At 41.4% G+C, this 23,723-nt stretch overlaps 1 protein-coding gene across 1 annotated transcript; it reads left to right on the top strand.

The window, feature by feature from the left end:
* The first annotated feature begins 2,636 nt into the window (after positions 1–2,636).
* On the top strand, positions 2,637–23,616 carry ca6 (carbonic anhydrase VI). Its single transcript, XM_068016984.1, has 10 exons — positions 2,637–2,724; positions 2,986–3,168; positions 5,859–6,007; positions 8,733–8,828; positions 13,100–13,166; positions 14,280–14,437; positions 17,471–17,594; positions 17,690–17,785; positions 20,200–20,208; positions 23,000–23,616. The coding sequence occupies exons 1-10, from the start codon at positions 2,637–2,639 to the stop codon at positions 23,614–23,616; spliced, it is 1,587 nt and encodes a 528-aa protein (XP_067873085.1).
* The last annotated feature ends 107 nt before the right edge of the window (positions 23,617–23,723 follow it).

The following is a 23,723-nucleotide window of genomic DNA, read 5'->3' as shown; positions in this document are numbered from 1 at the left end:
CGCCAGAGCTGGCGGGCAGCTATAAAGACGGGGCTAAAATGTGGTGAGTCGAAGAGACTTAGTAGTTGGTAGGAAAAAAGACAGAGGCGCAAGGGGAGAGCCAACTGTGCAACCCCCCCGACAAACAAATTTCTCTGCAGCACCTGTGAAAGAGCCTGTCACTCTAGTATTGGCCTTTATAGCCACTCCAGGCACTGCTCCACAAACCACTGACCACCTCCAGGCGCTTACCCATTGTCTCTCGAGATAAGGAGGCCAAAGATTGGAAGATTGAAGTACCTTTGAAGTGTAGTTTCTGTTGTAATGTAGGAAACCTGGCAGCCAGCTAGTGCGCAGCAAGGTCACACAAATAGCAATGTGATAATGATCAGATAATCTGTTTTAGTGTACTTGGTGAGAGATAAATATCAGCCAGGACACCAAGTGGAACTGCCCTGTTTTGATCTACTGGCATGAGTTGGTTTCCTGATTTTGCAATACCAACTACCATTACCTTATCAGAGCAGTAGAATCACAGGCCCATGAAAAACTGGCATCAGGACAGTGTTGTCAGATCTAGCAGCATAAACGGGGCTTTCTGGATCATGAATGATAGTCTCTTGGACTCTGAAGTCAACACCTGCCAATGTAAAAGTGGCTAAACCAGCTGAAAAAAAGCACATAAAGTGAACACACTCAATGCAAAAGGAACTTTCCTGAGCAGTCATATAGCGCAGTGGGTTAGTGTATGGTCTCATGCTTATCTCCTCATGTTTTTCCAGTCGTGGTATTTCTGGCCAGTTAGTGTAGCAGCACTGTCACATTCCCTACATTACAAAAGTTCTTCACTGGCTGTAAAGAGCTTTGGGATGCTCTGAGGTCTTAGAAGGTGCTCTATAAATGCAAATTACTTCTTTATCAGAAAATCCTCAGTCTCCCACTTCTCACTGCACTGGAGAGGTGAAGCCTATTTGCCATTGTAATCCTGTTTAGGGATCACTTATTTTTATTTATTGTGCACACAGCAATTGGGGGTGTACATTTGATTTTCTCCGGCTCCTCATCTCAGCTGTATCAGTTGGAGCAGTACTAAATGAGGGCAGGAGATTTCTCACAGCAAGAGTGATAACATTGGACATGCTACCCTTCGCACCGCACAGTTGCTGCGAAAGATCAGGCTGTTTACCAACCTCTGTTATGTCTATCCACAAAGAGCAGAAAAGGCAGGGGTTAAATGGAGAAAAAAAAAAGTCAGAAAAGGAAAACTAAGCTGCCTGATGGTTCAATTGTTAAAAATGTCAGGAAGACCCAGTTAATTTAGAAAGTCTCGCTGGAATCATACACCACCAGTAATCTTCATTCTTAAATTTGGAAGCATGCAGAGCTAACAAACATAATTCATGCATTCAAACTGGGAAAAGAAAATACCACGAAAATGCTCCCTTTTGGTACGTATGTCCTCTCTTTACTCATGTTGTTATTTTGCACATAGCACCGGTGAATAAAAATAGTCCTAGTGAATAAAAATGTAATGGGAAAAAATGCTGTACTTAGGCAGCAAAATTCTGTGGTGATTGATAGAATGGCACATCAGAAAACAGTTTCTCATATTGATGCCACCCTAACCAAATAGTTCACGACAGAAAGTGTTTGAAATGCACAGGACCCGCAAAATGAAAAGACAGGTTAACGTTTCAGCGGAATATCCTGAAAGATAAACAAATGCCTTCGTAGGATGAAAGAGAAATAGATGGGGATACAACAAAAAGGCCATTCAGCCCATGATTCAATCTCTTTTCCAGGAGCCATTATTCATGATTCTTAATTGTTCTCTCCCAGTTTTTTTTGTTCAGTTTTATTTTGGGGCTTGCCTATCAACAGGATCTGATGAAAGATCAAAACTGAAAATGTTAACCTATCTTTTCTATTTACAGATGCTCATTGACCTAATTCACATCTACTTAAGTTAATATTTTTTTTGCATAGTGGGAGAACACTTTTCTTTCATTTGAAATTTGGTCATTAGTGGTGCTTCCTTTTCACAACTCCAAAACTGTTTTTGGCAGAATCTGCTGACTGAAGCCTTTCTTTTATTGCTGCAGTTCAATCAGCCCATTGTGGGCAATGTAAATTATGGCAAAGCCAATGAGTGCAAATCTGCAGCTGTCTGTCGCAGGCAAGAACATCAAAGAATGTGATTTGGAGCTTCATGATCTCCCAGACACGAAGTGAGAAATTCAAACTTCTAATTAAAACCACAACTTTGACCGTCCTTTTGCAATTGAGAAATTTCCTGAGCAGCCCACTCAAGCTCCAGACTAATGGAATAAAAACAGGCAATCTTATCTTTAATTGTTTTATTCATAACATGTTCCCTTTCCTTTCATGTCATTCTGGTGACCATGCTTTGAAGCACAGCTTTGGGAAAAAAAAGCAACATTCATGACTGCTTCATCACATTTCGCAAAAAGCAGACAAATCCAAAATTTGTAATTTGAACAAATGATTTGCCACACCCAGACAGCACATACTGACATTGTAATTGGACCATCAGTATTGTACTCTGCTCTGTCTAGGACTGATTATCTTCCTACTGTCACATTCTGTGTGAAGGATTGCAATAGATTGGCATGGGGTATCATTTCCCTTCCATTAGCATGGATTTGAAAAAGTTTGCTTTGGAAATTTTTATTCTGATTTGTGTGCAGTCAGGCACTGCCAACGAAGAGCACTGGACCTATCAAGGTAAATAAAATGTTCATTGTATTTATAATATAATTTCACACAATGTTTAGCTCAACAAAAGTTGTCCGCTTTTTCAACCAGAATGCATGCATTTTAAGGAGGAACCATGACTTGGAAAATTAATTCAATACTTTAATATAAAACTGCAAGGAGCTTATGTGAGTGAAAAAAAATGTGGATTGCAAATTAAGAATTTGACAGTGAATGGTTTTGAAGGCGTTCGCTGACTTTCTGTGCCTTTTACCGGTTGTCATTTACTAGAAGGGGAGTTGAATGAAGTTCTCTGGGGCTTGAAATATCCAGCATGTTCTGGCAGGCATCAATCTCCCATTGATATTCAGAGGAAAAAAGTGAAGTTCAATGCTACCCTACCCCACTTGGAGTTAAGTGGATATGACGGGCCACACGAGGGTACATTCTTAATGATCAATAATGGACATTCAGGTGTAGTACTTCTTTGTTCTATGTTTTAACAATGAAATGGCACTTTCTTTAAATATCTTTGTATAATAGTATCCGTGTAATTGCATCTGATAGATCTTTTCCTTGGTTTCTCCCCTTTCTGTTCTGAAGGTGCTGACTCTTGCTGGTATACAATTCCACAGATAGGGCCGCCCTTTGGTACCCCACCCAAGTGGCTCATTCTTTATATGTGACTCTGGGCAATAAACATTGGCAGGCTATTCAACCATGGAGAGCATGAGCATGATAGTTAAACTCTCTTCTCACCTTACATGCATTCTTACTCATTTTCCAGAATAGGGGTGAGGAGTGGAAATAAAAACAGAAAGTGCTGGAAATACTCAGCAGGTCCGGCAGCATCTGTGGAGAGAGAAACAGAGTTAATGTTTCAGGTCTGTGACCTTTCATCAGAACCGAGTCTGATGAAGGGTCACTGAACTGAAACGTTAACTCTGCTTCTCTCTCCACAGATGCTGCTAGACCTGCTGAGTATTTCCAGCACTTACTGTTTTTATTTCAGATTTCCAGCATCTTCAGTATTTTGCTTTTATTTTAGTGAGGAGAGGAAAGCTGACTTGATAGTGAAGAGGAGCTACTTTTTCCCCTTCTAGTCCAGGGCATTACAATGCCGATCAACTGCCTTAACTGAGATTGTTCAAATTAGCACAGTGCATTGGAGCTTTTTTAAACTTTAGACAGTGCTACACAGTGATATGGAGTTAGAGGCTGCACCAGGGAGGAATTAAGTTTTTATTGATTCATTGCCTTTGCCCTTTCAAGTATTATTGTGTGAACAGTACAGTGTGGTTAGTCTGAGCAGGAATAGGAGTCAGAATTAATACTTAGGAAGAGTAACATGATCTTAAATAACAACAGTATTACAGTTAACTAACATTTTTCAAACAAAGGATCTGAAATCCAGACACATTGACAAAATTAAATGAGATAAAATTTTGCAAGGATCTTCAAGCAGCACAAAATCTACCCCACAGTGTCAAATCTATGATGATGGATGACTGACCGATAGATGGAAAGGTCCAGGTAGGACCTGGGAGAAGGACTATTTTCTCAATATTTTTGTTAATACATTTTTTGGGAGTCAATGGTAATGTGACTATATGTTAAACAATTAGCTGACTGGAAAGCAAGGTTGCTGTCATTAATAGTGAAACATGGGTTTAAAAAAACACACACACGTGCATTCAGCTCCTGCAAGAGCACTGATTATTGTTGTCGTGAGACAGGAAGGAGTCTAACCACCTGCCCTTGATGTTCAATGGCTTTATCATCACTGAGTCTCCCACCTTCTGAGCGGTTCACCATTGACCAGAAAATCAATTTGATCAGTCACATAAATGCTGTAGCTACTAGAGCAGATCAGAGGCTGGGTATTCTGTGGTGAGTGACTCACCTCCTAATTCCCCAAAGCCTACAAGGCACGTCAGGAGTGTAATGGAATACTCTCCACTTACCTGGTTGCAGCTGCAACAACACTCAGTAAACTCAACAGTATTCAGGACAAAGCAGTCTGCTTGATCGACATCTCATCCACTGGCCTAAACATCCAGTCCCTCCACCGCTGGTGTATGGTATCTGTGTTGCGTACTATCTACAGATGCACTGCAGAAACTTGCCAAAGTCAACTGTCTCCAAGTTCCCCTCCAAGTTGCACACAATACAGACTTAGACATATATCATCGTCCTTCATCGTCACCAGGTCAAATTCCTAGAACTCCCTACCTAACAGCACCATCACCACATGGACTGCAAGAAGACTATTCACCGCTCACTTCTCAACTAAGTTGGACAAAATTGGACAAAGAGCTAGCACAGGTATTATGAGCTGAATGGCCTCCTTCTGCGCTGTAAGATTCAATAATTGAATCAATCTAACTAGAGATGGGAAATAAATGCTGCCCTTGACAGAAATGTCCACATCCTGAGAATAAATAATAAAAAAAGGAGACGAGGAAGATTTAGTCTTGGATGATTTAGCTGATCTCAGTCTTGCTTCGGATCAGAAATAATAGCTAGGGTTCCTTCTCCTGATTGACCTGCAGTAACCCCTGCTGGCAAATGTACACGTGAACGTTAGATGAGGACAAGGTCAGCTTTGGATGTGATGACGCTCCATGGGATGGGCACCCTGGGCTACCTTCCCCCTCTGCTCCACAACTGGTGGTAGAACCTTCAACCCTCTCTGTCCTACTTTGTCAAACTTGCTCTCTGAACACTTGCTCCTTGCTGTTTCTATCCCCACCTTTAAATATGCCTTTTCAATCTGCTCTTGATCTTCTTCCCTAACTTATCTTATCCTGTTGTTTGGCATCTGTTTCTTCTCTATGCGGAGCCACAGGACATCTTCTATATGAAAGGCACCATATAAATAAGCCTGTCATTGAATCCATATTGTTTGCGAAAGTATTTCCAAGGTGACATAGTTATAATGAGGCCTATAAAATTCATGATGATAATAACTGGCTGTCAGTGACTGAGTTCAATATATTTTATGATAATATATGTTTTATATTTGCTATATATAGCTAAAAATTGTTATCTGGAAGTATGCATAGATGGTTCTGGATTTTGAAATTGTGTACTGCTATGCGATGCATATATTTAAGGAAGATGCACCTTATTAACCATTAACCTTTTGCATTTTGTTTTCAAAGTTGCAATAAACTTGCCACCCTCCATGTTTATCAGCAAAGGGCTGTCAGATCGTTACACGGCGGTTCAGATGCATTTTCACTGGGGCGGCCTTGACCTGGAGAGCAGTGGCTCAGAGCATACAATTGATGGGATACGATATGTGGCAGAGGTATAGTAAATGCCTATAAATTACATCTACTTTTCCTACATTACAACAGTGACTACACTTCAACAATACTTCATTGGCTATAAGGTGCTTTGGGACATCCTGGGAATGGCACTCCATAAATGCAAGTCTTTCTTCTTTTAACACCGGCAATATACAGTGAATTGGAGTCGATGGAACCAAATGACAATTGAAACAACCACCTTGCAATTTTGCAAGTACTCTTCCTGATAGCCAATCACTCAGTAGCATTGACAGTATAAACTGATTATTATATAATTTTAAAACACAAACTAATTTATTTTTAATCAGTGATAAATAATGCAGACATTGATTGATTTTAAATTCACCAGCTGAAACCTGTACTGTCTGTCCCACAAAAAGGGTGATATTCCTCCTGTCTATAACTTTAACAAAATTATGAAGTGGGCTAGGTTGTCTGGTTAGATACCATGTTGTCCTTTCATCACTGGCACCTAAGTTTGAATCCAAGCCACTTTCTAGGGTGAAGTTCTTTCTGTCCCAATGTCACAGATGTTTATTGTGTGAACTGAAAAAATGTCACATTGGTTGCATATCGTGCTAAAAACCAGCCCTTCCCACATAAATGGTCACGCCACAGATTGAATTAATCATCCTGGTGAGTTGCCAATAATTGCAGCCATTTGCGAGCTTTCAAGGCGAGCAGGTTTTAAAACCCTTTGCATATTAAGAAATATTTTTATCCCAAGAAACTGACTGCTGTACACCAATGAAACTAATAAATGGTTTGATATTGTTTTTTAAAATCATTTTCAGTTACTTAAAATCGGATTACTCACAGGTGTTGGGCTCGACACACTTATTCAAAATGCTTTTTTTGTGCTAAACCCATTTTCAGCTGTATTAATAAAACAGAACCTTGTTACAACTCTTAAGTACATGAAAGAATTTTTTTAACTCAAGAAAAATAAATTGCATAGATTTTATGTTGGTGATTATGCTAATGTGTTTGTGTGGAAACCTGAACCATCATAGCAATTTGGAAAACAAGCATAATCCTGAGTGCAACTTGCATCCTGATTGTCGATTGTGCCCAAAGCAAAAATCCCAAGATGTTTACTATATTATATCTGCTGCCCGTGCTGTTACTAATGTCGAATCCCATTCACCAATTAGCCCTGTGCTTGTTCACCTACGTTGGCTCCAAATCCAGCAATGCCTCGATTTTAAACCTCCCATCCTCATGTTCAAACCCTCCATGACCTCGCCCTTCCCTGTCCTTGTAATCTCCTCTGGGCTTACACCCCTCCAAGAACTCTGCATTCCTCTAATCCTGGCCTCTTGTTCAACCCCACTTCCTTTGCTCCACCATTGGTGACCATGCCTTCAGCTGTCTAGGCACAAAGCTCTGAAATTCCCTCCCGAAAGCTCTCCACGTCTAAGAAGCTCCTTTTAAACTTACTTCTTTGATGAAACTTTTGCTCACCCATCCTAATGTCTCTACCTTTGTCTCAGTGTAAATTTTTGTCTGAAGCATCTTGGGATATCTTACTATGTTAGAGGCGCTATATAAATACAAGTTGTAACATATTGCAATTGTGATTTTGGGTCATTGATGATTTTACGACAGTTTTTATTGGGGTACGTTTCAAGAGGCTGAAGCAGTTCCCTCAGTACATTGCCAATTAACCTTTCCTCATTTGTATGCTTAGACAGTGAATGTTGATGCATTTTCTTCCTTCACCCAATATCCACACACATATACAATCCAGGTCACTGGAGGCCAATCAGAAGGAGAAAGGAGCCTAACTAATATTTCACCTCTTTTGCCTGGCAACACTGGGGCCAATTGGAGCACCCACTGGCACCCAGCTGAGATGAACTAACTCAGTCCAGAGCAAGGACTGAACCTGGGATCTTGCTGATCTATTTGGCTCAGTATGAGCTTACTGTCTTACCCAGTGAGCCATCGGGAGTATTCCAAGATAATTCTAGCATTGCTGAACTGTGATTATTGGGGAATGAAATATCACCAGCAAATAACAAAATAGACATAATCTTATACTTAGTTGCACCACCTTGCCAATAAGTGACCTAATTTATAATCTTGGCCTGTGGCACGATTGTTTAATCAGGAGTCGTTTGTTGCCTTTGTTCCCTGATAAATGGAATTCTTCATTTAATTTACACACTATTTCAGATTGGTGATCTGTGAATTGAATTGGGTAATGGTTGCAGCTGATGTTACGTTCTAACCTCAAACGCAAAGGATAAAAATTCGACTTCCCAAAATATTAGCCATTCCTGTGTCAACATCATTTTTTTCATTCCAATTCTCTCCATTTATTTCCTGAAGACATTGAGTTATGCTGTATAGTTATGTGCCACGGATGATCCCCTGCCACTAGATCTCATCCCATTGACTATCCTTCATGTGTGAGCGTCAGCGGTCTATTTAACCATAGCTGAGCCCAACTCTGTCCTCACCCAGTGTACACATTACTTTCTAGCCTGGGGACATCATAGTTCCTCAAATGTCCCAGATCATTTTATCAGTCTGGATTGAAGCTGGGATATTCTTGGTCTTTATAGAGTCATAACAGTGCAGAAGGAAGCCATTCGGCCCATCGAGTCCATGCTAGCTTATGGCTCAGTACCAGACTCCATGTTGTACATCTACATGCTAAGCCATGAGTGAGTTTGTACAACATGGACTGACACTTTTGTTTCATATTTTGTTTTTCAGCTGCACATTGTTCATTTTAATTCTGACAAGTATAGCAGTTTCTCTGAAGCTTCTGATAAAGCAGATGGATTGGCTGTGCTTGCATTTTTCTATGAGGTATGGCTCAAGGCTCCTACGGAAGTGACCTTGCAGTAATACAAAACCTACACTGGTAAGGCAATGAAAGTTTGGCTATGACCTTTGAGCACAGGCAATAGGACACTAGCCACTTAACCAGATAATCACAAGTTTAAGTCTCTAGGATGTCTAGATGAAGGAGAACCATCATGCAATGAGATAGTCCAGTTTGGAAAACAGGAATGACCAGGAGTGGGTGGCAATTGATCCAATTATTGCTGCAAGTCAATCACTCAATGACATTGACTAGAAGAGTGCTATGGATCTCTATTGGTTAAAAGCAAGGAAGGTTTGGAGGAGATTAGATTAGATTAGAGATACAGCACTGAAACAGGCCCTTCGGCCCACCGAGTCTGTGCCGAACATCAACCACCCATTTATACTAATCCTACACTAATCCCATATTCCTACCAAACATCCCCACCTGTCCCTATATTTCCCTACCACCTACCTATACTAGTGACAATTTATAATGGCCAATTTACCTATCAACCTGCAAGTCTTTTGGCTTGTGGGAGGAAACCGGAGCACCCGGAGAAAACCCACGCAGACACAGGGAGAACTTGCAAACTCCACACAGGCAGTACCCGGAATCGAACCCGGGTCCCTGGAGCTGTGAGGCTGCGGTGCTAACCACTGTGCCACTGTGCCACCTCTGATTATGTTATATATTAATTATACAGAATTATATGGCACATTATCACATTGAAATGTCTTGATGTGCTTCAGACTTTGAAGTGCACTAGACAAACATGACAACCATATTGCACCAGCAACATCCCTGAAACAGCCACAAAGATTGGCTAGCCTAGCTGTTTTTGGTTGGTAGTGGTTGAGGGAGGAAAATGGGATCACTCCTTGATGGTGCAACTCATTAATGTAAGATGTCAAAAGATGGGAGAATGCATGTTCCTCCTAATTCCCTCTACAGTGAGTCACTTATCTCAGTGGGCATGTTAAGCAGAGGCATGTCGTTCTCCATGTGGAAAGAGAACTGAGTCAAATCAAGCCAACAGTGTATTTAAGAAAAAAGCAAAAGGCAAAATGCATGGCTGTTCATAAAAGGAAATGGCTTGAATAAAACAAATAGATATGAATATCAGAAGACTAGCATGATGAAGCTAATATTGTTATACAGTACATGTTGTGTACAGTAGTAAGAACCATATAAACTTTGTATCTCACAGGCGTGTTCTTCAAGTGAGTCTAGTACGTTAGAAAGAGCTGTAATTAATTGAACGTGGGGGTTGGTATCAATTATGACACATCTTCTACATTCCAAAGACACCCTAAAGTGCTTAATGGCGTGAGATGCAGAAATGACACATGCATCACTGCTAATCATAGTTAAGTGTGGGATGATCGAGTCTGCACCGAATGTAACATGTCAGTTCCAGTTGCAAACTGAGCCCATCCCATTGGCACAGAACAATGAGACTTAGGAATGTACCAATATCTGACTAGCCACAAAAAAACAGGAAAATGCTGGCAGCACACAACAGATCCATCAAGATCGGACCAGGGAAAGACAGGTGAATGTTTCAGATAGGATCCTTCATCAGGCCTGGGGTGGGTTCTCATTTTGATCTGAACTGGCAGTTGAAGATACTATGCAGCGGTCCCATAGTGGGAAATGATTATCCGGGGTGGGGCAGGACTGGCAGATTCGGAGAGCAGGTTATTTGCTCTCCATTCAGAGAATGGACCATGAAGAGGAAGGAGCAAAGAAGGGTGGAGGAAGAGAAATACATGTGAGGGGCACGAAAAAACATTCAGATACATAGCCCGACTAGAATGAGTTTGGTTTGGAATGCAAGGTATCCTGTTTATCACAAATTGAATTCCACAGGGATGCATGTGTTCTTTCTGCATTTCATGTTGTTAAGTGACAGAGGCTGCATGTGTACAATTTGGAAGATACATTGAACGGGGTTAGTGACTCTTAGACTGAATTTTGATCAAGATTCTGCATGGGACTGCTGTGAATTGTACAGTATTGGCCTCCTTATTTAAGGAAGGATGTAAATGTGTTGGGAGCAGTTCAGAGAAGGTTTACTAGACTAACATTTGGAATGGGTGGGTTGTCTTATGAGGAAAAGTTGGATGGGCTAAGCTTGTATCCGTTGGAGTTTAGGAGAGTAAGAGGCAACTTTTTGGAAACATATAAGCTCCTGAGGGGTCTTGACAGGGTGGATGTGGAAAGGATGTTTTCCCTTGTGGGAGAATCTAGAACTAGGGGTCACTGTTTAAAAATAAGGGGTCGCCCATTTAAGACAGAGATGAGGAGAAATTTTTTCTCTCAGAGGGTCGTGAGTCTTTGGAACTCTCTTCCTCAAAAGGCAGCGGATAGATTCTTGATAAGCAAGGGGGTGAAAGGTTATTGGGGGTACTTTCTGTGCAGACTGGATCATCCCACACTTAACTATGATTAGCAGTGATGCATGTGTCATTTCTGCATCTCACACCATTAAGCACTTTAGGGTGTCTTTGGAATGTAGAAGATGTGTCATAATTGATACCAACCCCCACGTTCAATTAATTACAGCTCTTTCTAATGTACTAGACTCACTTGAAGAACACGCCTGTGAGATACAAAGTTTATATGGTTCTTACTACTGTACACAACATGTACTGTATAACAATATTAGCTTCATCATGCTAGTCTTCTGATATTCATATTTATCTATGTGGAGTCAAGATTGCAATCAGATCAGCCATAGTCTTATTGAATGGCGGAGCAGGCTCGAAGGGCCTACACCTGCTCCTAATTTGTATGTTCATACTGAGTTGTGTTCATATTCTGATTTGGTGAGATCAACATATTAATTAAGTGCACCTTGATCTGAATTAGCTGTAAATTAAGATTTTCTTTTTTAACTTAAAAACCGCATCTGAGTGAATCAGGCAGCACCTGGTTGGCTTAGTGAGCTTTATGTCATTGCACCATGCACAGATATATCACAGAGCAATAAAAGCTCATTGCTGTCAAAAAGGATTGAAAAGGAAGCTGTTATTGATCCACTGCCACAGCTAGAGCTGTCAATGAGACACATGTTTGCACTATTTCGCCTTTAAGGAGACTTGCAACCTGCCTGTATCAATTATAGTGCAACATTCATTATCCAAAGGGCACCTCTCCTGGATAGGTAATAAAAACTGGCAGATAATCAAGCATGCCCAAATCTTCTTTCAACAGGAATTGTAAACAAACTTCTTAATAAAAGAAGAGTTTCATGCAAAACCCTGTTGTCCGTATCCTAACTCGCACCAAGTCCTGTTTACCCATCACCCCTGTACTTGTTAACTTACATTGATAGCTGGTCCAGCAACACCTCAATTTTAAAATTCTCATCTCTGTTTTCAAATCACTGCATGGTCTCACCCCTCTCTATCTCTGTATCCTCCTCTAGCCCTACAACCCTCTCAAAATTCTGCAGTCCTCCGATTCCGGCACCTTGTCGATCCTCGATTTCCTTTGCTGCTCCTTTGGTGGCTGTGCCTTCAGCTGCAGGGGACCTAAGCTATGGAATTCTATACTCTAAACCTCTCTGCTTCTCTACCTCCCCCTCTCTCTCTTTAAGACACCCCCTTAAAACCTCCCTCTTTGACCAAGCTTTTGTCCTAATATCTCTGTATCTGGTTTGGTGCTAAATTCTGTTTGCTAACATGTCTGTGAAGTGCCTTGGATGTTTTATTACATTATAGGCGCTACATAAATGCAAGTTGTTATTCTTTTATTTGCAACGCCTCATTTTAAAAAAATGTTTCTCCCACAGGTAACCTTGTAATGGATAAATAAGAGTGGGGTTAATGGGAGGGCAGGTTATCAAGGTTCCAGAGTCTATACATTCTGGAATCACATGGCACGGAAGGAATTTTCAAGAAGAAGAAGGTAGATTGCACAATTAGTGAAGCAACGGTTCAAATGAATCTAGAACCAATGAGGCGCGAATTAGACAAAAGATTTGATACAATATTGAGGATACCTCCAGAGACCTCCTTAAATATCCGTCCAACTCTTCCTCTTCCAACCTTCGTCACCCCCAACCTTCCTCCACCTCTACCCGATGCCCCCTCTTCCTTATTGTCCAATTGCTACCCATCACCCTGCAAAGCTCTTTGAGATGTCAGCATGTAACGAGTGCTATAGAAATGCAAGTTGTTGTTGAAGCACAGCAATTAATTAGTCATCAGTCTATTGCGGAGATGTGACATTGTGATTTTCAGTCTGATGTTTGGTCCTTTTGCAGGATGGACATTTAGAAAACACATACTACAGTGACTTTATATCCAGCCTAAGCAAAATCAGATACGCAGGTACGTGGCTTTCTCTCCTGCTCTTTGCAACTTTTGTTGCAGTCTGTGCTTCAGCATTTAAAGTTCTTACTTAAGAAAGAGCTTGCAGCTATATAGCGCCTTTCAGAATCCCAGGATATCACAAAGCATTTCAAAGTCAAGGAAGTACTTTTAAAGTAGAGTTACTATTTCTATTTTAATGTACAAAAACACAGCCATTAATTTGCACAGGACAAGGTCCCACACAACAATTATAGAATCATACAACACAGAAGGAGGCCATTCAGCCCATCATTCCTGAGTGGGCTCTTTAGAAGAGATGTCCAATGAGCCCCATTCCCCTGACCTTTCTTCATAGCTCCGCAGTTTTTTTCCCCTTCAGGCAATGAGATAATTGATCATGTGAGCTGTTTTTTAATGACATTGGTTTAGGTATAAACATTACACTGGGTGAACATCCTTGTTCTTCTTCAAATATTATCAAGGGAACCTTTACATCTGAGAAGGAAAATGGGATCTCTGTTTAACATCTCACCCAAAAGACAGCATCTTTGACAGTGCAATGCTCCCTCAGTACTGCACCGAAGAGACAGTCTGGAGTCTTGCTCAGGCCTCTGGTGTAGAGCTTGAACTCATAAACCTTCTGACTCAGAGGTGAGAGTGCTACCCAATGAGCCATGCCTGACACCCTATAGTTCTTATTTAAACTTATGTTAGGATTCATTGTATTACAAAATTGGATATTTCTAAATTACGCATTAATATGAAATATTGACCTTTACTGAAGTAAGGGAACTCATATTTCATGGCCCTCGATTGTCCAATTGGTATCAATAATAAGTGGATAAAAGTGCCAGTAACAATTTTTATTACAATATAAATAGTCCCCCTTTTAGCATTGTCTATCTGCTAAACCTCACTCTCAGCTATCTTCTAGGAGGAGTATGAAAGCAACCTAGGTGACTTAGCTTTTAATTGTGGAGATGCGCCTAAATAGTTTGGGGTGAATGGCAGCTGGTAACCTGGTAATGTCATTGTTAACAAGGCATGAAGGCTTGTAAGGTTTCTGCAAGGTTTACATTCTCTTTGTCTGTAAAAACCAGAGATGATGTGCATTTCCCTGTTCCATTTCAGGGCAATTTACTGAAATACGACCAATTGACATCAGCACCATTCTGCCCAATAGCCTTTCTAACTTCTACAGGTACAGAGGATCTTTGACAACTCCACCTTGTTTTGAGACAATAATCTGGACAATCTTTGACACACCAATTGTGCTCTCATCCAATCAGGTAATGATGATCCCAATTATTCATAAAGATTCCTTTTACATTAGCCTAATACTGTATATATGAAATTAGAAGCACTGTCCATCGCTATGGTGATCAGAAGCTGCCAGAGGAACAAACGGTTCACCACTGAATATGGAGTAATCAACCAACAAGAGCCACGGACAATGCGTCGTCACAGTATTTAGTTTTTCTTTCAGCAAAGCAGGTTTTATTTTAAAACATGCACTTGTTGCTCTCAAATGTGTGAACATAAGAAATAGGAGCAGGAGTAGACCATTCGGCCCCTCGAGCCTGCTCCACATTTAATATGATCATGGCTGATCTTCTGCCTCAATCCCACCATCCCGCCTACTCCCCATATCCCTTTATTTCCTGAGAGACCAAAAATCTGGCTATCTCAGCCTTAAATATATGCAACGATGGACTATCCACAACCCTCTGCGGTAGAGAATTCCAAAGATTCACGACACTACGAGTGAAGAAATTTCACCTCATCTCAGTCCTAAATGATCGGCCCCACATCCTGAGACTATGCCCTGTCCTCCAGATTTCCCAGCCAGGGGAAACAACCTCACCCAGAATCTTGTATGTTTCGATGATCTACCTAGTGTGGTACTGCATTATACAATTCAGAAGGGTTCCAGGTTTGATCTGGATAGCTGATCCCAGCTGAGAGCAGCAGCAGTGGTCCCAGGATTGGGAAAGAAAAATCAGCAAATTCTCACTCCTGATTGCTATTCAGTGTTGGAAGTTATACAGGTTTGCACATCAAATAAAGATAGGATTGAGCTGAGCTCTGATATGGTCCACATACGAAGAGCTTGCTGATTTTTATAGTTGAGGTACAAACATGTAGAATGGGTATGCTACTGTCCTTTGTCGACATCCAGTACAAGGCTCTTTATTGTATGAGGAGAAAACAATGGAGGAAAGTAAATGAGAGAAAAAAAGACTTGCATTTAGAAAGCACCATTCGCAACCTCAGGACATCCCAAAGTACTTTATAGGAGGAGGGGAATTTAAACAGGTACTTTGTTTTATTTTGTATCCACTGTGTTGTAGACGCCACTCACACACAGAGCTAAGCATAATTCTGCAACTGATAGGGCAGGCAGGTGATGTACAGCCAGGCGTCTGTAAATGTTGTTCTCTAAATAGAGTAAGTGAGCACCTATGTGCTCAATCATGACTGAGATAGGGAACTCGTTGCATTGATGGACTGTGGATGCAAATTCATGTTCGCTTGTGCTCTGGAGGGAAGACATTGGTTGACCAACCTGTTCTGCCAACAGGCTATGAATTACCTAACCTCAAAGAAACTAATAATGTATTAATGTGCAAAAGAAATTTCACATAAAGTCAACACAAAAAAAGAGTCCCTCACTTCAGGAGAAACTTTTTTTTACCTTCCATCATGGGCGCAGGATTAAAAGTAAAATGGATAAAAATCGGAGGTTCCAATAAAACGGCACGATTTTGTCCAGCATGGTCTGTACATTTTGACTTACCCTGTTCCACACCACTGATGTAGAAGATGTAATGCGTGTACCATTTATGATTTCAGGATGTGAACTTTAGCACGAAAACACTTCTGCTTCTGTCATTATATTGACGGGATCCAGATGCAGTAATTTCTTGCACTTGATTTCTATCCAGTGAGGCTTGCTCAAATGTGTGTGAGTTTGGCTTTCAGGTGAGGATGCAATCAGAGCTGGCTAAGATGCTCCTCATAGTATGAATAACTTGCCAAAAGTTACTGTCTCTGCTGAGGAATGAGCCAGGCACTCAAGAGCTGGGGTTGTGCCCCAGTCAGAAAACAGTGCTTTCAATAGGGATATGGGACAAAATAGGCTCAAATATAATTTTCTGAAATTATAATGCAATATCTTTGAGCAGCATGAGGATAACACAGAAGATTTTTTTAAATCCTTACAAATATGTGTAGTATGACTATAATCCTGCTGGTGGTGCTGCTGAGCTACTAGAATTCTCAGCTGCAGCACCACCAAGAGAAAGTTTGTCCTCGGGAGCTATAGGGGGCGCACTCGTGCTAATGCGATTGGCTCACTATGCACAGTGGATGGTAAAACCATAGTAGGTTGCAGCAATGAAATAACTCCTGTAGCTGTTAACAGTGCAAACTGATAGCTGATGGAAGCTGCTCAAACTCCTGACTTTGCCTGAAATGAGCGGAGCGGAGCGACATGAGGGGAAACTTCTTTCACGCAGCGAGTGGTTAGGATTTGGAATGCACTGCCTGAGAGTGCGGTGGAGGCAGGTTCAATCGAGGCCTTCAAAAGAGAACTGGATAATTTGCAGGGCCAAGGTGGGGGAGTGGGACTAATGAGCTGCACGGACATGACGGGCCAAATGGTCTCCTTCTGTGCTGTAACGATTCTATGATTCTTTGCACTCACTAAGCAGTGAATCATATAAAATGCCCTTCCAATCCATGAACAATTATTCTGCTCTCTTTCCAATTACACCCCTTGGTGCCAGTAACACTGCAAATGTGAGGCGAGTGATTTTCAATGTCCATGTGTCTGATCCCATGTGTTCCTAATTTTGTCTTCAGTAATCCTGTAAGCCAAATTTACATTTTGGGTTCTGCTCTATTTTATTTTATTCATTCTTGGAATATGGGCATTGCTAGCAGCATTTATTGCCCATCCTTAGTTGCCCTTGAGAAGGTGATGGTGGGACTTCTTCTTGAATTGTTGAGGTCTGTGTGGTGAAGGGACCCCACAGTAGGGAGCTCAGTATCAGGGGAATGGTAGCCCACTGCTAATGTCTGGAGATATGAGTTCAAATCCCACTGTGTTAATTGGTGGAGTTTAAATTCAACTAATTAAATCATGTGGAATTAAAAAGCTAGTCTCATGAATAATGATCATGAAACTACTGGATTGTTGTAAAAAAAACATTTAGGGATAGGCAATAAATGTTGGGTTTGCCAGTGACACATCCTAAGAACAAACAGAAAGTAATGCAACCCTAGAAATTCATCTTCTATTCCTTGATACCTTTCTGCAGATCCGATTATTGGAAGATTCTGTGCTGGACTGGGAGAACAAAACTTTGAGAAACGATTATCGTCATGCACAACCAGCCAATGACAGAGTTGTAGAAGCTTCTTTTCAACCTGTTCTGGAGAAAGGTGCAATAATCAATTTTTAGCTCAAAAATTTAATTTTTCAACTGTACACCGCAAATGGACTAAACAATTCCATTGTTATATTCATTTTCTTTTAGCAAGTTCTTGCCATCTTGAAACAATTCATGCAAAGTTGGACATAATTGAAGGAATTTTGAACAATTTAGGAGCAAATTCGGAATCAAGCCGAACGGGTAAGGCACAGCATGTAATTTGTTGTTATGGTCAGGTGTCGGGATGACTTGCAGACAGCTAAAGGAATGCTGCAAGACATGTTTCAAGATTGCCTTGCTTAAAATAAATGGCTACCCTTACTCCATTTTGAATGATGTTGCCGTAATTATAGTTTCTTGACTATATTGGAGAGATCCTTTGCTATTTATTACTCAGTAGTGGGATGTGAGCATCACTGGCAAGAACAGCATTTATTGCCCATCCCTACTTTCCCTTGAGAAGGTGGTGGTGAGCTGCCTTCTTGAACCGCTACAGTCCATGTTGGGTAGGTACACCCACAGTGCTGTTAGGAAGGCAGTTCCAGGATTTTGACCCAACGACAGTGAAGGAACAGCGATATAGTTCCAAGTCAGGATGGTGTGTGACTTGGAGGGGAATTTGCAGGTGGTGGTGTTCCCATGCATTTGCTGCCCTTGTACTTCGAGGTGGTAGAGGTCGCGAGTTTGGAAGGTGCTGTTGAAGGAGCCTTGGTGGGTTGCTGCTGTGAATTCATCTTTTCACTAAAATATCATTCATGGTGGAATAAAGAGATTTGTGCTGCTGCGTTTTTGACATTACAACAGTGACTACACTTCACAAGTACTTCATTGGCTTTGAAGCACTTAGGGATATCCCGAGGTTATGAAAGGTGCTAAATAAATGCATGTTCTTTTTTATAACAAGCAAGCTTGCATTTATGAAATGGCCTATCACATCCTCAGGCGATTCCTAAAGTACTTCACAACAAATAATTCAGACGAGTTCGTTTTGGAATCCCACTGCAGATGAGATGCAGCTAGTGGGGGACTGGAAGCCTCGCCTCTGAATACTGGGTTCATGCCCAGCAGAGGTACCTGCATCTTATGGGTGTGGGTGGAGGTGCCAACCCCCTCTATTGTAAAGAGTAAGTGGGGCTGTAGCCTTAGTTGCAGCCCACCTTGGACAAAGCATTCAACAGATAAAAGCCGCGAAGAAGCCAATGGGAAACTATGTCAGCTACACTTCTCGAGTAAGAACTGCCCTCATGGGCTTCCAGCAATAGCCATGTGTAATGTTCAAGAGGAGAACCCTGACAGTTTTCCCCTCACTACTTGGGTTGTTGGGGACAACATTGGTGCCCTTACTGCTTCTCTGAGTGACTCAGTGCTGACCAGGGGACCTGTATCATTGGTGATGATTCACAGGCAAAAACTTTCACCTCTCAACCATCAAGGCGATTATCCTAACTTTTCAAAACTATTGCCCCTTCAAAAAAAGTTTGACTTTTATTTCCTGTGGACTGCTATTGCCTTTTTTTTGGAGGTACAAGTAAGTTTTAAAAAAGTCCCTCCCTATCCCTGTAACCTCCTTTTGCCCTGAAACCTTCCAAGATCTCTGTGCTCCTCCAATTCTGGCTGCTTGTACAACCCGATTTTCTTCACTCCGCCATTGACAGCCATGCCTTCAGCTGTCTAAGCCCTCATCTCTGGAATTCCCTCCATAAACCTCCCTGCCGATCTATCTCTCTTTTGTCCTTTAAGACACTCCTTCAAACCTACCTCTTTGACCAAGCATTTGGTCACCTGTCCGATTATCTCCTTTGTGGCTTGGTGCCAAATTTTGTTTGAAGCTCCTGTGAAGTGCCTTGGGAGCTTTACTATCTTAAAGGTGCTATATAAATGCAAGTTGTTGGTGCTGTTGTTGAGTAAACTTATCGATGATGCTTGAAGGTATCGGGCTGATTTCTGAAGCTGCTGTTGCATTAGTTACTATGAAGAGATTCTTCATTTATTCCTGAAGATGGGAGCCAAGCATCAATCACCCTTCCTCTTCATATACCTTTAGCAGAACATGCTCACAGGGTCATTCATTTAACAGTTATTCTGTCTGCAGATTACTGTTTGTCCCATCTCCTTCTCTGTTTCTTCGTGCCATGCATTCAAACCTGCTGAGAGGTCATGCACTTGCTGTTAGTGTCACAATACAACTGGTCACTGGAAGGTGTTATGTATTAACTGGAGAGAGCTCTCCTTCCCTGTGGGAAGTGGTTGGCCTCCACTAGGATTTAATTTTACCTCTTCCCAATTGCAACGCCCTCCCAAAACCTCTCCCAGTGACTTATCTGAATGCTGGATACCATTACTACTGTCCCTGCCAATGGCCTCCTGCCTCCCGACATTCTTGTCCCGCCTGACAGCAGTTGCTACTTCTTGCCAGTTTCCAGGGGGTGGGGTGAGCTGACTAGATGAAGGCTTGGAGATGATGCTCAGGTGTTAAAATATGGAGGTAAAGTGGCCCGGGGCCTCAACGTTGCCGAGATCAGGACAGGTTAGCACTTGCACTGGCCCCCAACTGCCCGATTCCTGCCTTGAGTTAATAGCAGGGCTTCAATGAGTGCTGTAGACTGTATGCGGAGAAATCCTTTGTGCAGAAATTTGAGTCAAGAGCCAGGGAGCTGAATATAAGCTCATGAAACCAGCAACTTAATACTGCTTAAAAAAAGAGGATAATAATTTCAATATAAAGTACTCCCCAATTATGTAACATTAAAAATACGCAGGCTGGTTGGAGGAGTTTTCAATTACTGCAGTTCAGTGTCAGTTATAATTCATGCTCTCAAATATTTGCTTCCTTTAGGACTAACCTCCTCTTCAAATTGGAAAGGGAAAAGAGAGTCAGGCCTGAAGTAAGCCAAGATAAAAAGAAAAGCTGGAAATTGGAATTAGAAGCCAAATATTCTGGAGATACAAATCTTTTAGCATCTGAAAGATTAAGATGTATTAATATTTGACAAAACGTTAACCTATCTTTCCCTTTCAAATGTGGATTTCCTTGCTGTCCCATTCTGTTTGGGTTTCAGAGCTAACAGAAACATAGGGCATCAACTGTTGCAGTACTGATAATCTGTCACTAGATGTTAGCATAATACCTTTTTAATAATTGTATAAAGATTACTGCACAGACCCTTAAAAATCAAATTATAATTGAGATATAGGCAATGGATTGAATACCAGTGAAATTGAAGAGTTGGATCAATGAAAAGAATTCGAGAAGTAATGATTTGCCAAGGTTGGTTTTTAAATGCCTGGTGATTGGAAGGGTAAAGCAAAGGCTGAGATAAGTAAAGGGAACTGCTTGTTCCAGGTCCTGTTTACCGGGTGGTGGTGGCACCCCTCCACCGCCTTTGTTAGGCGGAGAGTTTCATCTGTTGCCTTTTTTTAATTAAAATAAAACCACCCACTTTGTATATAAACAAGTTGGAAATTGGGGGTAATTTTGACTTAGGGCATCAATGTGAAATGGATTTTTTAATTCATTCTTGGGATGTGAGTGTCACTGGCAAGACCAGCATTTATTGCCCCTTGAGCAGGTGATGGTGAGCCACCTTCAACTGAATGGCTTGCTAGGCCATTTCAGAGTCATAGAGAGATACAGCACTGAAACAGGCCCTTCGGCCCACCGAGTCTGTGCTGACCATCAACCACCCATTTATACTAATCCTACATTAATCCTATATTCCCTACCTTCTCTCAATTCTCCTACCACCTACCTACACTAGGGGCAATTTACAATGGCCAATTAACCTATCAACCTGCAAGTCTTTGGCTGTGGGAGGAAACCGGAGCACCCGGCGGAAACCCACGCAGTCACAGGGAGAACTTGCAAACTCTGCACAGGCAGTACCCAGAACTGAACCTGGGTCGCTGGAGCTGTGAGGCTGCAGTGCTAACCACTGCGCCACTGAGCCGCCCCAAGTCAGTCACATTGCAGTGTGTCTGGGGTCATATGTAGGCCAGATTGGGTAAGGACAGCAGATTTTGTCCTGTGAAAGGCATTAATGAACTAGGTGGGGTGTTTTTTAAATGACAATCTGGTAGTTTCATAATCATCATTAAGACTAGCATTTTATTTCAGATTTATTAATTGATTGAATTTAAATCCCTCCAGCTGCTGTGGTGGTGGGATTTGAAGTCATGTCCCCAGAGCAACAGTTTGTGTTTCTGTTGTGGTAGGCCAGTAACATAACCACTATTACACCATTTACCCTTGACAATATTGTTGCCTTTTTGACATCACTCCTGTTTACTATTTCTGTTGTCTCCAATGGGACTGAAAAAGGGGAGAGAAGTCTAACCGACAGCTGATGTGATATTGTCCAACCACCCAATCACCCAAAGTCAAAATAAGCCTCAATGAGATTTGATTTCAGCACAGAATGCAAAGACGAGGATGAGAATGGGTGGAGTAAATTTTCATCTTCACTGTTTGGGTGATAACTTGGCAAGGTAGGTCATATGTCTTTTGTAGAAATTGTGAAATGAATGGGATGAAAATCAGAGCAATTCTATAAAGGACCTAGGATTGGCCCATCAGATACCCGTCCAGTGGATGAAGATGAAAATCTACCCCCATGTATTTGAAGTTTAAGAGGAGCAAGGGAGGAATAATAAGGGAGTGCTAATCATTGTATTGTCAATAAAGGATTGAGAAGAAGAAGAGGTTGAAGGCGAGAGTTGAGAGAAAGATTGCCCATCATTTGATAAGCTTCTCCTCGTATCCTGTCCAAGAGTGCAACAGAAGTATTAAAAGAGCCTTCCTGATATTGGAGCAGTGCTCAATTCTAGGATGGTCTTGGGTTTTCTAGGAAGGACTGAACTGTCAACAGAAAAGAGTTTTTGGTATAAAAGAAGAAACTGAGCTTGGTGAGGTCTTATGCAATGGAGTTGTGGAATTTCTATGTGGAGTTAAAGAGAAGATAATGAGACCAAGGTGTTGGTAGGTAAGACTAAAGGTGTAGCCATCAAAGGTAAGTGATGTAACTGTTGATCAGACTTACTGGAGATATTAATTAAAATTGACTACTTGGATGGAGGAACTGAAAAGGCACAAAGACTGCTCATAATTCAGCATTAATTGGTTGTAAACTGGTAGGTTTAACAAGGGAGAAATCAGAAGTCAAATTGGCACAGTTGGAAGTATTTTTCTGAGGTTAAGGTCAATACTCCATTTGGAGACAAGTTTAGAGATTTCTACCTTGTAGTTAGTTGATGTGATGTTGGCACAGAGTGTAAGAAATTGAAAGTATTCCATTCCCCAGTATCGGTATTTCTCATCAATAGAAGCAAAAACTAACATAACAGAGGATGGGGGGGATTCTTTAGAAACTGGAGTGAACAGAAACAGCTACTGACAATTCTTTTCAATTGATTTTAAAGGCAGCCAATTGTCTTCACACCCAACTTTCCACTTCTCTGAGGAAAGCCTTTCGAGTTATGTTGAGATCCAAACTCTTCGCAGCATGAACCTCAGTTCCTTTACCATCTGCATGTGGATCAGAACAAGAGATTTCCAGCCAAGAATTCTTCTTTCATATGCAACAAAGGATAGTGACAATGAACTAGTTATCTCTGTGGGTCTCGACTGGGGTCTATGGATTGGAGGCCACTTTGTGAACATGCCTTTGCATTTCAGGTCAAATGAATGGGTGCACTACTGCGTAACGTGGAAATCTCAATCAGGAGCTGTAGAAATGTGGAATAATGGGTTGTCAGGAAGGATAAAGTATATCAAGAAAGGGTATGTTATTAAAACAGGGGGAAGCCTGTTGCTGGGTAAAGATCAAGATGGGATTGAGGGCTTGTTATCTGATGCTTTTATTGGTGATATTACCATGGTTAACATGTGGGATTATATTATTAGCCCTTCAGAAATTCGAAATTTAATGGAATGCAGATACAGGTGGAAAAAGGGAAATGTTGTAGGTTGGGGGAGAAGTTCTGTGGCACTGTTCGGTGGGGTGAAACTTGAAGAGGACAACAGTTGTTTGGGGTAATTTATTTCAGATGGAAGGGGGACCATGGCAGTGTTGTGCACTAACTGGTGGAGGACAAGGAAGTGTGAACCGATACATCTTCAGCAGGGGAGCCTTGGGGATTGGGA

This window comes from Heterodontus francisci, chromosome 37, assembly GCF_036365525.1.
Source record: "Heterodontus francisci isolate sHetFra1 chromosome 37, sHetFra1.hap1, whole genome shotgun sequence".
NCBI lineage: Eukaryota > Metazoa > Chordata > Chondrichthyes > Heterodontiformes > Heterodontidae > Heterodontus > Heterodontus francisci.
This window is presented reverse-complemented; position numbering and strand designations above follow the sequence as displayed.

Coding starts and splice junctions, on each gene's coding strand:
- ca6 (XM_068016984.1), top strand. CDS start 2,637: ATGGATTTGAAAAAGTTTGCTTTGGAAATTTTTATTCTGATTTGTGTG. Junction 8,829..13,099: donor TGCTTGCATTTTTCTATGAG/GTATGGCTCAAG, acceptor GTCCTTTTGCAG/GATGGACATTTAGAAAACAC. Junction 13,167..14,279: donor AAGCAAAATCAGATACGCAG/GTACGTGGCTTT, acceptor GTTCCATTTCAG/GGCAATTTACTGAAATACGA.